This window comes from Phyllostomus discolor, chromosome 8, assembly GCF_004126475.2.
Source record: "Phyllostomus discolor isolate MPI-MPIP mPhyDis1 chromosome 8, mPhyDis1.pri.v3, whole genome shotgun sequence".
In the NCBI taxonomy this organism is placed as follows: Eukaryota; Metazoa; Chordata; class Mammalia; order Chiroptera; family Phyllostomidae; genus Phyllostomus; species Phyllostomus discolor.
This window is the reverse complement of record NC_040910.2, coordinates 39,635,976-39,651,392: the sequence shown is the minus strand read 5'-3', so window position 1 is coordinate 39,651,392 and position 15,417 is coordinate 39,635,976. Positions and strand designations below refer to the sequence as shown.

The 15,417-nt window shown below is 52.8% G+C and overlaps 1 protein-coding gene across 3 annotated transcripts; it reads right to left on the bottom strand.

The window, feature by feature from the left end:
* Positions 1–85: 85 nt before the first annotated feature.
* Positions 86–8,650, bottom strand: MPND (MPN domain containing). 3 transcript variants are annotated; one of them, XM_036032207.1, is made up of 13 exons: positions 8,459–8,639; positions 8,096–8,361; positions 7,104–7,340; positions 4,658–4,790; positions 4,034–4,121; positions 3,742–3,838; positions 3,404–3,533; positions 3,247–3,323; positions 2,382–2,550; positions 2,202–2,272; positions 1,989–2,078; positions 1,202–1,294; positions 86–341 (listed from the first exon to the last, which is right to left on the bottom strand). In XM_036032207.1, exons 1-13 carry the CDS (start codon positions 8,463–8,465, stop codon positions 255–257), a joined length of 1,545 nt encoding a protein of 514 aa, XP_035888100.1. In that variant the 5' UTR covers positions 8,466–8,639; the 3' UTR covers positions 86–254. The 3 variants fall into 3 exon arrangements, with proteins under 3 accessions (XP_035888100.1, XP_035888102.1, XP_035888103.1); XM_036032209.1 differs by having other exon boundaries at positions 3,404–3,476; positions 8,459–8,617; XM_036032210.1 differs by lacking the exon at positions 7,104–7,340 and having other exon boundaries at positions 8,459–8,650.
* Positions 8,651–15,417: the final 6,767 nt, after the last annotated feature.

The window sequence follows — 15,417 nt, the reverse complement described above, 5'->3', positions numbered from 1 at the left end:
GGTCGAGCCCCGCTTCCCTGGGCAGCAGTCTGTGTGTCCAGCAGCAAGTGCTGGGGGGACCCCCACCTCAGGGCGAGACCCGTGCCTGGGTTGTTTCTCTCCTTTATTGTGTAAGCCCCTGCCACCGCACAAGCCAGTCACAACCACAGACAAAGCCCTGAATCCTGTTCCCCCTCACGCAGAGCTGCCGAGAGTGGGGCAAGGGGCTCCGAGTCTGACCAGGAGTCCTCCCAGGTCCTGAGAGGCCGACGCCCTCAGATGCCTTGCTTGAGGACGCTGCACACCTGCTCCAGCACGTGGCACAGGCCCTGGTCCTTGGGCATCCTGCCGGCCAGGGAGATCTGAAAGGGGTGGCGCCGGTGCCTCAGGACTCTGCCCAGCAGTCCTGGCGGGGCCTTGCACCGCCCCCTGCCCCGCCCCCCCCAGGCCTCAGTGCTGCCACTGGCAGAGGGCTTGCCTGACCAAGGTCCGCAGTGCTGTCTGAAGCAGCGCTTTCTCTCTACCAAGAGCGCTGAGTAACTTGAGGCCCAGCTGACTAATGTCTGGGTTGAGGGGGTTACCTGCATTTTCCAGATCCACTCTCACCCCAGCCCGGATGTCACACACACCAAATGCTGGGAGCCGCCCAGCTCCAGGGCCTCCAAAGACAGCGGGTGCCCCCTCCACCCAGCAGCCCAGTGTCTGAGTGGGCGGTGGCCAGGGGCAACCTCAGGCCCTGGTCACTGTTTTCTTTAAAAGTTTCACCAAAACAAACAAACGTGTGAAACTGTTTCTCTGCAAAGCAGAGCTGAAAGTGTTTTAGGAGAATGACTTTCAAGCAGGAGATAAAGCAGACACACGGGAGGCCACCAAAGCCTGATTTAAATGTCCCACTGCTTGCGGGGCCAGCGCACACATCACCCCCCAGCTGCTCTCCTGGCTCCGAACTGGGTCAGGCCCCTCCCACGCCCCCTGCTGGCGGCAGTGGAATGAGATGGGCTTGGGAGCAGCTTCTCCAACTGTGTGATGATGATTTTCCCCCCACCCCCATCTCCGTGTGATAGAACAAGGCTTTTTGGCAGTGTTAATTTCCAGCTGAAATATCTTGTACAGAACAAGTTAGGAAGTACTGTTTCTCAGACTACCCGTGGGTACATCTGGGGGCTCCCTGAGAACTGTCCTCCAGGAGGGGCTCAGACAGGACTCGGGGCAGAGGTCTCACCTTCAGCTTGTCGAGGCAGGTGTGCTCCGGGTCCCAGGGCTCCTGGAACCGCACCGCATCAGGGGCGCCCTTGTAGAACTCCACCAGCAGCGTCTAGGGAGCAAGGTGTGGTTGGGGCCCAGGCCCCTGGCCTCCCGGCGCCAGACCCTGGGGGTCCAGCAGGACAGGCACTGCCACCCCTTGTCACAACAGCTTCCAGGCTAACTCGACAAGTAGACTACCACTCACTGAGAAGGACCACCAAGCAGTGTGACCCGGCAGAGGGGAGCTCGGCAGGAGGCCTCCGGAGAGGGAACGCCCCCAGGAAGTCACGCTGAACGTGATTCTTCACCTCACACGTGCCTGATGCGAGCTCCCTGCTCCAGCCTCATTGTGATGGTACCCGTGAAATCACAGGTGTGATGAACAGGCGTTTTTTAAATGCCTATTGAGGCACACGCATTATAAACCATCCAGGTACCACCTGAAGTCCTCCACGTGTCTCCACTTGGAGAAGCAGTGGCAGGTGCAGGGGCCTGAGGTGGAAGCAGACCCTAGCATGTTCCAGAACAACTAGGTGGCCAGGTGGGTGAGCAGGTGGACGAGGGAGGAGCCACCACAGGACCTGGGACTGGACCCTAAGAGCCACAGGTGATTTTCTTCAGCAGAGGAAGCTGCCCAGGGCCCTGGCGCGGCACATTCAGCCGCAGCTTCCTGAGTCTGAGCTTGTGCGTCCAGCTATGTGCTTTCAGCTCCCACCTGTCCCTCAGGGGCGAGGGGCACCCACCCCACCCGGGAGTGAGCTCACCATCTCATGGAGGATGTCATTAGTCAGGAAGCTGTCCTGGACGTAGGCCATCTCCACGTCCATGGGGATGCCGTAGTCACTGGGCCTTTGCTGACAGGGACACCAGCCAGTCACCACCAGCCAACCCACGCCTCCCACCCCATGGCCCATAGCCTGCACATTGGCCCTGGGCCACCACCACCACCCCCGCCCCCCACCGGGAGCCCTGCCTACCTCAGGGGGCGGCATCACCCAGAAGGGGGAGATCTTGGACTCGGGGCCCGGGTTGCCAGAGTAGTAAGGGGCTGCGGGGGGAGAGTGCGAGAGGAGGCTGGGCCTGGGGAGCTCATGCTCTTGGGGAGAGTCACACAGGCAGGCCCACCCACACCCTCAGCCCGCCAGCCCGGGCCTCACAGCAGAGCAGGGCGAGGCAGGGCTGGAAGCCATTGCTGGAGCCCTGCAGCCGCAGCTGGTAGTCCATCTGCGTGTCGATGTCCTGCAGCGACGGCAGGGCCGGGCTGTGCGGGTGGCTGTGGTACCAGCCCACTAGGGACAGGCCGCGCAGGAGCAGGCTCTGGTAGATCTGGGGGGCAGAGGCAGGGCTGGGGCCGATGGGGAGCCGGGGGCCCTGCCAGCCTTGGGGTGCTCCTGCCACTCCCTTCAGCCAGCGCTCCTGGCACCTACCCAGCCCCATGTACAGCAACACATAAGGAGGACCTGCCGTGTACCAGGCCCAGGGACGCAGCAATGACCCAGACCGAGCCTGCCCCTACCCTAACGGAGTCCAGTGGGGGCAGAGCCAACACACACATTTGAAAAGATGGGCCTGTCATGTAGCAAAGGCAAAAACTTCTGTTCCCTGCTGTGTCCCCAGCTCACGGAACAATGCCTGGCACATAGCAGATGCTCAATAAACAGAGAGACAGGTGGGCTGTGTGCAGGTGGGCAGGCACAGGCACTCTCGGATGCCTACAGCAAGTGGAGGCAAGCGAGAGCAGAAGGACCTTTCCCGCTGATCACCGTCCACTCACCCATCCCCGAGGGATACAGACGGGGCCATGGGGAGGGGGAGGGGGAGTGCTGAGCACAGTGCCAGGTGCACACTGAGAGCCGTTATGGAAGCACTTTTAAGGATGGCAGTTATTATTATGCGGCCTTTACTAGGTGCCAGGAGGGGACCAGGGCCCACACACATGCATTTGTACATGTTTCAAGCACAGACTCTGCTAGCTTCCAGGACAGCTGTGTCCACCCCAGCCCACCCAGTGCGTCCCCTCACCTCCTCTTCCATGGCGGCCGCCGTATCCGCATCCCCCAGCCGGCTGCGACAGGGGAAGGCTCTCAGCACCGAGAGCACTGCACAGAGCAGGAAGAAGGCGTGAACATCGACCCTGGCCCCCAACATCCCTCTGTCCACCCCAGCCCCAAATACCCACTCTGGCTGTTGATGTCCCAGCGTCCCCCCAGGTACCCCACGACCTCGCTGCGCGTTAGGTGGCTGTGGAAGTCCTGGGGAAGAGGTGTACCAGAAGACATGTTCAGGCTGCAGCTGACCCCAACCCCATCCTGGGGACCCAGGGCCCTTGTAATGGGCAGGGGCCAGCCCTCCCACCTCCTCCTCCATTCAAACATCGACCGAGTACCCATGAGGAGACAAGGTCCCCACCCACACGGAGCTGACGTTCCAGGGATGCCCCTCCCCAGAGTACCCCAGCCCTCTGCCCAGGCGCAGGAGCCCCTGGCCCACGAAAGACAAGGTAGGGCTTGGACACACCAGCAGGAACAGCGCGTTGCTGGAGACGGCCACGTTGAATGGCTGGAACTTGTTGACAGCAGCGAACGATGTTACTTCCACCAGGGTGTGGGGGTTCCTGTAGGAGCCAGAGAGCCCCACAGTGTCTAGAACACCCAGGTTGGCTCCTCAGCCCACCCTGCCTCCAGCCAGCTCTGAGGACAGGAGGCCTTGTCCCCACCCTACTCCTGCCCTTTCTCCCCTCTCCGCCAGCCCTGGCGTTCATGTGAATGGTGGTGGGTGTGGTTGGCGGGGGGTGGGGGGGTCGCCTGACCTGGCAGAGTCTCGACTGCCCAACATGCAGTATCGCACTGGCGCCCGGATCTTGTTGTTTTCTCCTCGCTTCCCCAGGGACGTGGCCTCTGCCCAGGGAGGGTAAGGAAAAATGCCAGTGTCAGTCCCTCCCCAGCCCTGGACTGGAAAGCAAAGACAGGGCAACCCAAGAAAGGGTGGGGGGAGAACCAAGAAAGAAAAATATGGCAGCAGGTCTGGGGAACGAGGCAGCGGGCTGACGAGTTGGACTGAGATTTAAAACCAGAGGAAGGACTCAGGAAAGGATCCAGTGAGGATCTCAGAAAACCTGGTGCAGGGAGAGCGGGGCACGGGGAGGAGGGGATTAGGCAGCAAGTTTAGAAATCAGGCAACAGGGCAAAGAAATCCCATTGGGGAACAAGGAAATCGGGCAGTATGGTGAAGAAAGCAGGCAGCATATTAAGAAATTGGGCAATGGGAGTGAGAGATGCAGCGTTAGAGTGAAGAAGTCAGGCAGTGAAACTGGGGGCTAGGAAGTCAGCCATGCATCTCGGGGGTGCTGAGGAAAAGGCCAGGCCTGCCCCAGCCTCCTCCTGAATTCTGCATGCCTCCTGCCCTGCCTCCTTCCCTCCCTCATGCCTCTCACCCGGGTGGGCAGGCTCTGAGGGGCCCTTCACAGGTGGCCTTCGACTTTTGTCCTCCGCTGAGACCCCTGCCAGAACCTCTTCCTCCTCTTCCTCCATCAGCAGATCCTCCTCCTCCCCTTCGCTGGCCGGGCTCTGGCAGGGTAGGGGTGAGGACAGTGGTGGGACCCTCAGCTGGCTGCACCCCACCCTCCCAAGTTCTACCCTGTCCCGCCTCTCTTAGGTCCGTGTTGCCCTGGGTGTCCACTAGAGGAAGAGAGTGAGGAGAAGCGGCCTAAGGCTCTGGCACAGCTCAGGTCTGAACTCCTTCGGGTGGCTGGCTCTCAGGTTCGAATCCTGGACAAGCTGTGTGACTTTCAGCAAGAACCCTGACCTCTCTGAGCTCTATGGTCAGCTATAAAATGCCACAATGGTTTCTAGCCCAACAGAGTTGGTGTCAGGGTGAAATAGGTTAATACATGCAAAGAATTTACCCATCCTCTGTTGTTTCATCCACTGAGCAAGCATGTTCTTCGCATGAATTATTTTATTAGATTCTCTCAACAACCTCTCCCCCTGCTCTCTCCTAAACTTCTGTCTGTGTCTAAACCCAACATTCACATCCCAGTCTCTGTCCTCCTTCCCCTCCCAGCAGCATCTGACCCAGCTGGTACCCTGACCTCTTGGCAGCTCCTCAGGGGCCTGAACTCACCCAGCTTCCCTGCCTCCTTCCAGGGTCCCCTTGGCCACCCCATCTCTCTCTTGCGGCCTAGGGCTAAATCCTGGGGCTTCTTCCATCAGGATAGACCAGTCCACTCTTGGGACTCCAAGCCCACCTCTGCCTCAGTGAAACCACAGTCCTGTCTCCAACCTGAGGCTCTCCTGAGCTCTAGACTCAGGGTCCAGCTGCCCCTCAATGTCCCCACGTGTGGAGCTTACACTTAATATAGTCACAATGCACCCAACTGTCCCCTCCAACCTGCTACTATCAAATCCCCACATCTCTGATGAGAGCAACCCCATCCACCAACTTGCTCAGAACAAAACTCTTAACACTAACATCTAATCTAATCAGCAAATCCCTTCAGATCCTACTTTCAAAATTAGCCAGAATCTAAGCAGTTCTCCACCACATCAATGGCAGGCCTGGTTCCGCTCATCATTGCCCACATGGACCAGCTCAGTCTGGCCCTGCACAGTCCTTCCTCAGTCTGTCTTCTCCTAAGCAGTCAGAAGAGGGCGCCTGTGAGCATCCAAGTGAGGTCCTATCCCTCCTACCGACAAGCCTCCAGGCCTCCCACCTCCCTCTGGTAAAAGGCAGTATCCTCCCTTTTACCTGCAGGCCCTGCAGACCTACCCCATCCCGACCCTGCCCTCACTTCCTCCCTCTCACCCCCTCGCTCATTTCTCCTCCAGCCATGCGGCTTGGCCTCCTCACAGCTCCTCCAACAGCCACGGACAATCCAGTCTCAGGGACTTCCAGCCTGCTGTTTTCCAGATACCCTCACAGCTCTCCCCGCACCACGCCCCCTTCTCTGCTCAGATGTCACCTTCTCAGTGAACCTCACTTGACCACTCTATTTCCCCACCCCCAATGCCCATCTATTCTTCAGAAATATTGTAAGATGGACTTATTTTTTGTCTGTCTCCCCATGAGGACAGTTATTTTTTTCTTCGCTCTCTCCTTTATCTCCAGCACCTAGAGGTGGCATTTACTAAATGTTTGCTGAGTCAATGGCCCTATGACATAATGTGCAGGTGAGTTCTGTATGTCATCTTGGCTAGGCTCCACTACCCATTTATTTAACCTAAGACTAATCTAGGTGTTGCAGTGAAGGCATTTGGTGTGGTTCACATTTATAATAAATTGACTTTTAGGGGAGGATAATGTGGGTGGGCATCATCCCATCAGTTGAAAGCCCTTAACAGCAAAAACCGAGGTTTCCCAGAAAAGAAGGGATTCTGCCTCAAGAGCGCAGCACCAACTCCTGTCTGGGTTTCCAGCCTGCCAGTGGCCCTACAGATTTCAGACTTGCCAGCTAGATATAGTCACATGTATTTAGTCTATCTAAATATGTATAAGACATATGGCACTGTTATCATTTCCACTTTACAGATGATGAAGAGTAAGGACCCAGAGAGGGTCCTTGGCCAAGTTCACCCAGCTGGTGACCATTCAAAGGACATCTGTTAGTATCAAGACCTTTCCAGATACGGTCCAGCCCGCTCAGCTACCCAACACATCTGAACCCCCGGCTGCATCCGCTAATCAGGGTTCCCTAAGCAGCATGTGTTGCTTCGTGCCTGCGCAGCTTGGCATTTGCCATTCCCTCCCTCTGAAAAGCTCTTTCCTTCATCTCACAAACTCCTATTCGTTCCTCAAGGCCCCAGCTCCAATATTCTCTCTGTGGGCACTCCTCTCTGACAGTTAGTCACAGGGGGTTTCATCCAGGAAGGTGAAGGACGCACCTCGTCGGCGGTAGCTGCAGGCACATGGAGCTGGTGTCGCCGGAGCCAGGCGGCCTTGTATTTGTCCAGTTTCTGGCCCTTGTACTTGACGGAAGCCCAGCCACAGCCCGACTTCTTGGCTGGGTTCACCAGCTTCTTGCAGTGGGTGGCCCAGGCGCTGGGTGAGTTGAACACCTGCCCGGTTTCCTGCCACACAATCCTCCCGTCTGGCTGCAGGTCCCCCATGAACTTCTTCCCCTGCAGTGACAGTGGCTGGCTGGGCCCAGGACCTGGTACCCACCAAGCCCACCTCCAGGAAGTCCTCCCTGATCCCATCCTGCTTCCAGAGGGTAGCACACACTTCCCACTTCAGCACCCCTTCCAGGAAGCCTTCCATCTTAGGTGCCTCCAGTACCTGTGCGTTGCTATCACAGTCCTGATCAGCTTGGAACAAACCAGCCCAATTATATGTCTATCCTCCCTTCCCCCTCACTGGACTGTGAGCCCCTAAAGGGTAGGGACAGGGTCTGTCTTGATCACTGCTGTGTCCCTAATACCCAATATAGAGCCTGGTACACACCAGGTGCTCAGTTCACGAACCACCATTCACGAACGACAGTAACAATAATAGTAATAACAGCAAACACAAAGCACTTACTGTGTAGCAGGCACTTGCTGAGCGCGTTATTCATTTAATCTTCATACAACCCCATGGGAGAAAAAAAAATCCCATTTTCCAAATGAAGAAACTAGGATACTAGGACACCGAGAGGTTAAGTGAGGTCACAGCCAAGAAAGCAGTGGTAGCCTCTGAACCTCAGTTTCTTCTTTGTAGAATTGGGTATTTGGTGAACGACGTCCTCAAGCCCTTCTGGGCTAGTGCTGGGTATGGATGCTCCGTGCCTCGGTCTCCCCTCCCCATTCCCAGGCCCCGCTTGCTGCAAGGAAGCTCTGGGCCTCAGTTTTCCCTTCTTGCCCCAGGCGGGATGGGAAGGGAGGTAGGGAGTGCTCACCAGATAGTAGATAGACAGCACTCCAGCGCCCGGCTCCAGCTGCGCGTCTTTGAGGAGCACCCTCAGTGTTACCGAGCGCCTGCTGAGCGCGCCCCCGGCCCCGACGCAGCTCCCAGCTCCGGCTCCGCCGCTGCCGCTGCCGCCGCCGCTGCCGCGCGCTCCACTCGCTCCCGCCGGCCGCTCCGGGTCTTCGGCCTCCGCCTCATCCTCGTCCTCATCCGGCGCCTCCTCGCCCACGCCGCCCGCCGGGGAGAGCGACTCCGGAGCTGCGGACAGCGACAGGCTGCAGCAGGGCCGCGCGCCCCTAGTCAGTGCAGTCACCCCGCCCTGCGCCTTGCCAACTCTCGGACAGCCCCGCGGTACCTGCCATGGCTGCTCCAACCCCTCGCCCCGCTTGTTCTTTCTTCCAGGCACGTGACTGGGCTCCGCCTCAAATCGGGGGGACGCCCCAGCCATTGGCTGCCGTGGGTGGGCGGGTTGGGGGCTCGGCCCGCTGGTGTAAATGGGGAAACTGAGGCCCAGGACTACACATTTGGGAGTGGGAGTCGGGGGCTCAGCCCCGCCCCCACGGACCATTCAGGAAACTGAAGCCTGAGGCCACTCTCCATGGGAGGAGGATGGTAACCAAGATCTCATAGGTACAAAAGGAGAAACTGAGGCACAGGACATCTGCTTTGAGGGAACTAGTGGCTCCCCCCGAGGCTACCTCGCAGGGGTGTCCAACCTTTTGGCTTCTCTGGGCCACACTGGAAGAAGAGTTGTCCTGGGCTACACATTAAGTACACAAACACTAACGAAAGTTGATGAGAAAAAAAGAGAGAGAAAGGTTTTAAGTAAATTTACGATTTTGTGTTGGGCCACATTCACAGTCATCCTGGGCCCGATGCAACTTGCCGGCCAAGGGTTGGACACCCCTGTCAGGATTGAGGCCTGGGACTGGGGGGCGCAGGGGTTCAGCCCGCTAGAACGAAGGGGAAAACAGAGGTCTGCGGCCGCCTTTCTTGAGGGACACAGAGGTCTCGGCAGCGCGGACGGAAAAACTGAAGCCCGGGATGACAAACCTCTATGCCCTGGGGCTGCGGGGAGGAATGGAGAAGCCACTCATTCCGCGGGTCTAATTCACCCAACCCGACACAACCTCTTAAGGGTTAATTTCCACTCTTCCAATGGGCCCTCACTGATTGATATCACTATTGGGCCGGAGCGGTGTACACCAATCAATTATCGGAGGTTTATTTCATCTCAACCAATAAACAGTAGCCGTTTGATTCCCTCTAGCCAATCAATGTTAAGCCTGCTTCCGCCCCCCCCCCTCCGACTGAGGCAATGGGCAGCTGTTGCCCTCGACCAATCGTCAAGAGGCCCTGTCCTCACTTATCCAATGAGGTGTAGAGTTTGGTCCTCAGCCAGCCCATCAGCTCCCGGATCAAACCCTGCACCTAGGGCCTGTGGCCGTTCCACCATTCGCGCAAGAGGACACGTGGGCGGAGCCTGGCTGGGTGTGCGTCTGCTGGCTGCAGCCCTGTCCTTTGTCCCAGTCCTCCGTTCTGGGACCTTTGCTCCGTAGCGCAGTGCATCGGATCTCCCTAGTCCCTGTCAGGACTAAAAGCCCGGGGTGGGGCTCCTCCAAGCTGCGGGGAGCCACTGACTCGGTTCAGCCGCGGATAGGTTTACCCGGACCCCAGCCTGGAAGAGGGGACAGGACATGGGGGCCTGGATGTCGAGCCATCAGACCCCAATTCCTGTTGCACTATTGCGAAGTGCTGTGACTGCAGCCGGCTGTCTGGCATCTCTCTGTTTTCCTCGTGGGGATAATAATTCCATTTAAGAGTTAAGGATCAGGGCTTGACAGACAGTAAGAGCTGGATAAATGTGAATTATTCTTTTTGTCCTGCCCTGACCTCCTTTTGGAGTGCCCCCCGCCGCCTTCCACGGGTCCATCCACCAGTTTGGCAACCCTCTGCTCCCCAAACACTAGCTTCAGTTTATTCCCTCGTGTGCTTGCCCACTTTCTCTTCAAAGACCTTCCAAAACCTAGCACCGCCAGACCTCCCCCACTTGGACCCCTGCCACCTCTTTGGGCCTCAGGTCTCCATAGTCACCCCCCACCCCCACCCCTCAGTCCCTCTTCCACCCTGGCCTCAGAAGCCAACTCTGCCTCTGTGATCACCTCCCTCCCCTGTTCTAACTCTTTTAATGGCTCCCCATTGCTTTTGATGAATAAAGTGAAAACTAACTGCTGTGACATTATTAACCATTTATGACCAGGTATTGTTACCAACTTTATTAGACAATTCAAGATAAACAGGTTGCCCAGAGTTACACAGGCCTCCAGTGGATTCCAAAGGCTATTTCTGGCTATGTGCATAAAGTCCAAGCAAGCAGCCTCACCCTATAACTATTAAGGACATTGAATGTTCAATTTTAAAACTCACAAAAAAGAAATCTCCAGGTCCAGATGAAGAATTCTACCAAAGGCTCGAAGAAGAACATCACTTTTACATAATCTCTTCTGGGAAATTAAGGAGGAGGGACCACTTCTCAATTCATCAGATGAAACTAGCATTAATTACCAAGATACCCAAACCAGAAAAGGGCGATCCAGAAAAAGAAAACTAGACTGTACCCTTCATGAACAGGGACAGAAAAATCCTTAACAAAATATTAGGCAATAGAACTCAGCAATATATGGAAATAACTATATACCATGACCAAGGGGTGTTTATTCCAGGAATGCAAGGTGGGTTCAGTATTCAAAAATCAAGGCTATAGGCCCTGACCGGTATGGCTCAGTTGGTTGAGTGTCATCCTGCAAACCAAAAGGTTGTGGGTTCGATTCCCAGACAGGGCACATGCCTGGGTTCCAGGTTTGGTCCCTGGTTGGGGCACATTCGAGAGAAAACCGATTGATGTTTCTCATAACAATATTTCATTCCCTCTCTTTCTCCCTTCTGTCAACTCTCTCTAAAAATAAATAAACATCTTTTTTTTTTAAGTCAAGGTTATCCACCATATTTATCAGGCTGTTGTGGGCAAAATAATGGTTCTCTAAAGATTCCCTGTCCTAATCCCCAGAACCTGTGTATACGTGAGGTTACATGATGAAAGGAATTTAAGGTTGCAGATGAAATTAAAATTGCTAATCAGCTGGCTTCATTTTTTGTTAAATTTTTATTTATTGATTTTAGAGAGAGGAGGCGGGGAGAGAGACAATTTGTTGTTCTGCTCATTCACGCATTCATTGGTTCATTCCTGTATGTGCCTGTGCCATGGATCACACCTGCAACCCTGGCACATCCAAATAATGCTCTAACCAGCTGGACTACCTGGCCAGGCCACTGACTAGGTGACTGTAAAATAGGGAGATTAACCCTGACTGGTGTGGCTCTGTTGGTTGGGCGTCATTCCACAGAGTGAAAGGTCACCAAGTAGATTCCTGGTAGGGCACATGCCTGGGGTGCAGTTTCAGTCCCTGGTAGAGGCATGTAACAATTGATGTTTCTCTTTCACATGGATGTTGCTCTCCATGAACTAGGACAAAGGGAAATCATCTCAACTTGGTGGAGAACATCTACAAACCTTCAGTGAACATTGTACTTAATTGAATGACCAGTAAAGATGGAGGTGTAGATAAACATGCCTCACCTCCAAGCACAACTATAGCAAAAAATACAACTAAACTATGCAATAAACATCACCCAGAATTGTCAGGAAACTGAGCTGTGTGGAAGGCTGACAACCAAGGATTTAAAGATGCCACATTCATCCAGACAGGTAGGAGGATCAGAGACGCACAGAGATGAGTGGAGAGGCACAGGGAGGGAGAAAGGTGTGGGGAGGTGCAGAGACAGGATCGGGATATCTCACGTCCATGTGTGGTGGGTAAAGACCAGGAAGGTACTATGAGAACGAGGGATCCCAGCCCCAGACCAGACCACTCAGCCCAGGGTTCCAGTGCCGGCAAGATAAGTCCCCATAACTTCTGGCTACCAAACCAGTGGGCTATAAAACCAATGAGGGCAGGGTTAGTGGAAGAAACTGAAGGATTCTCAAGAGACGCCTCTTAAAGGCCCCAAAATGGAGTTAGGACTCATGCAGACCCACCCCCTCTGGGATTCGGCACCACGTCAACAGCTGGAAGGGCACCAGGGGCATATGGGGAGAAAGTGAAGTGACTGGCATCAGGGTGAGCACTGGGAAAGAGCTCCCTCCTGAGCAAAACTCCAGAGGCCAGGCAGCAGCACTGTTCCCTCTCTGAACCCTCCCCACAGACAGCAACAGTGACACAGGTCACCCCGCCCTGGCTCATACCTAAGGCTCTACCCCATACAACTTAGTAGGGAGTGCTCTTCTACCATAGGCCACACCACTGAGACAGGAGTCAAAGCAGCTCTACCTAATTAACTCACAGAAACAAACACAGGAGATTGCCTAGCTGAGGAGACAAAGAAGTATGGCCCAAATGAAAGAACAGAACTCCAGAAAAAGAGCTAAACAAAATGGAGATAAGGAACCTATGCAGATGCAGAGTTGAAAACACTGGTTATGAAGATGCTCCAGGAACTCACTGAGTACTTCAAAGGCATAAAAAAGACCCAGGCAAAAATGAAGACTGCATTAAGTGGAATAAAGAAAAAAATCTACAGGGAACCAAGAGTGGAGGGGATGACATCGGGAATCAAATCAACAGTTTGGAATACAAAGAAGGAAAAAGCATTCAGTCAGAACAGTAGGAAGAAAAAAGAATTAAAAAAAAAAAGGACAATTTTAGGAACCTCTGGGACATCTTTAACCTCTGGTATCTTCAGATACCAACGTCCGAATCATATGGGTGCCAGAAGGAGAAGGGGAATAGCAAGAAATGGAAAACTTATTTGATTTTTAAAAAGATTTATTTATTTACTTACTTATTTTCAGAGAGTGGGGGAGGGAGGGTGAAAGAGGGAGAGAAACATCGATGCGTGACAGGACTTCCAGCAAAAATGGAGGAGTAGGTAGACACGCTACACCTCCTTGCACAACCATAAGAAGGATCACAACAAATCTCAAAAGAAAAAGCAGCCAGAACTGCTGGAAAACTGAATTGTGTGGAAGTCTGTCAACCAAGGATTTAAAGCAGAAATATTCATCCAGATGGGTAGGACGGGCAGAGATGGGGAGTCAGGGCAGAGGGGATGCAGTGTGGTGGCAGGGAGGCAGGAGCAGCGAAGCACTGGCCAGCAGAACAGGTGGTCCCACATTTACATGTGGTGGATAAAACCCAAGAGGGACACCTGAGGAGCACTAAGCCCAGCCCCAGGCAACCCAGGGTTCCAGTGCCGGAAAAATCAAGCCTCATAACTTCTGGCTGTAAAAATCAGCGGGGGTTGGGGTGGTGGAAGAAACTGCTGGGCTCTTAGGAGATTTCGTTTAAAGGACCCCAATGGTCCTAGAACATAGGCAAACCCCCAAACTCTGGGACTCAGCACCAGGCATCAGCTAGAAGGACACCAGTCACACACAGGAAATGGGGGAAGTGACTAGAAATTGCACAAGAGCCAAGAAAGCGGAATTGTCCCTCTCCAACCACTCCCCCACACACAATGCCACAGAGTGGTCAGGCAGGTTGCCCCACCTGGGCAAATACCTAAGGCTCCGCTCCTTACAACATAACGTGTGTGCCAAGACTGGCAGCCAAAGCAACTCTACCTAATACACAGAAACAAACATAGGGAGGCTGTCAAATTGAGGAGACAAAGGAATATGGCCCGAAAGGAAGAACACAACAAACCCCAGAAAAAGAACTAAGTGAAACAGAGATAGTCAACGTATCAAATGCAGAGTTCAAAACACTGGTGATAAAGATGCTCAGAGAACTCACTGAGTACAGCAAATGCAGAAGGGAAGAAATGAAGGCTACAATAAGTGCAATAAAGAAAAATCCACAGGGAACCAACAGTGAAGGGAAGGAATCCAGTGTTCAGATCAGCAGTTTGGAACATAAGGAAGAAGTCAACAGTCGACCAGTATAGAATAAAGAAAAAATAATAAAAAAAAAAATGAGGAGAGAATAAGAAGACTCTGGGACATCTCCAAATGTACCAACATCTGAATCATAAGGATGCCAGAAGAAGAATAAGAGTAAGAAATTAAAAACTTATCTGATCAAATAATGAAAGAAAACTCCCCTTATTTGGTGAAGGAAATAGACATATAAATCCAGGAAGCACAGAGAGTCCCAAACAAGTTGGACCCAAAGAGGGCCACACCAAGGTACATCATAATTAAAATGCCAAAGTTTAAAGATAAAGAGAGAATCTTAAAAGCAGCAAGAGAAAAGCAGGTAGTTTCCTACAAAGGACTTTCCATAAGACTGTCATCTGAATTCTCAAAAGAAATTTTGCAGGCTAAAAGGGATTGGAAAGAAGTATTCAAAGTGGTGAAAATCAAGGACCTACAACCTAGATTACTCTATCCAGCAAAGCTCTCATTTAGAATGGAAGGGCAGACAAAGTGCTTCCCAGACAAGGTAAAACTAAAGGAGTTCATCATCACCAAGCCATTATTATATGAAATGCTAAAGGGAATTATATAAGAAAAAGAAAATCAAAACAATGAACATTAAAGTGATAATAAATTCACAACTATCAATAATTGAATCCAAATAACAAACTAAGCAAACAAACAGAACAGGAACAGAATCATAGATACGGAGATCATTTGAAGGGTTATCAGTTGGGAGGGGAAAGGGGAAGAATGGGGGAAAAGATGCAGGGATTAAGAAGCACAAATAGGTAGGTACAAAATAGACAGGAGGATGTTAAGAATAGTATAGGTAGTGAAGCAGCCAAAGAATTTATATGCATGACCATGGACATGAACTAATGGGAGGGGTTGCTGGAGGGAATTGGTATACTGGGTGGAGGGAGGCAAAGGGGGGAAAATTGGGACAACTGTAATAGCATAATGAATAAAGTATATTTTTAAAAAATATGTACCTAATGGTTAAAGATAAAATGCTTTCCCCTTAGCACTGGAAATATGGCAAAGATATCCTCGTGTCATTCTTATTCAACAAGTACTGAAAGTTCTAGCCAGTGCAACAAGGCAAGAAAAGAAAATAAAAAGAGTACGGATTGGAAAGGAAGAAATAAAACTAGCCTGATTTACATGACGGTCTATGTAAAAAACCCAAAGAAACCTACAACAAATGCCCCTAAATTAATAAATGAGCTCGTTCAGCAAGATTCTAGGATTCAAGATTAACAAAACACAAAAACCAGCTGCATGTCTGTATACTAACAATGAATATGTGAAAATTGGAATTAAAAATACCAGGCCAT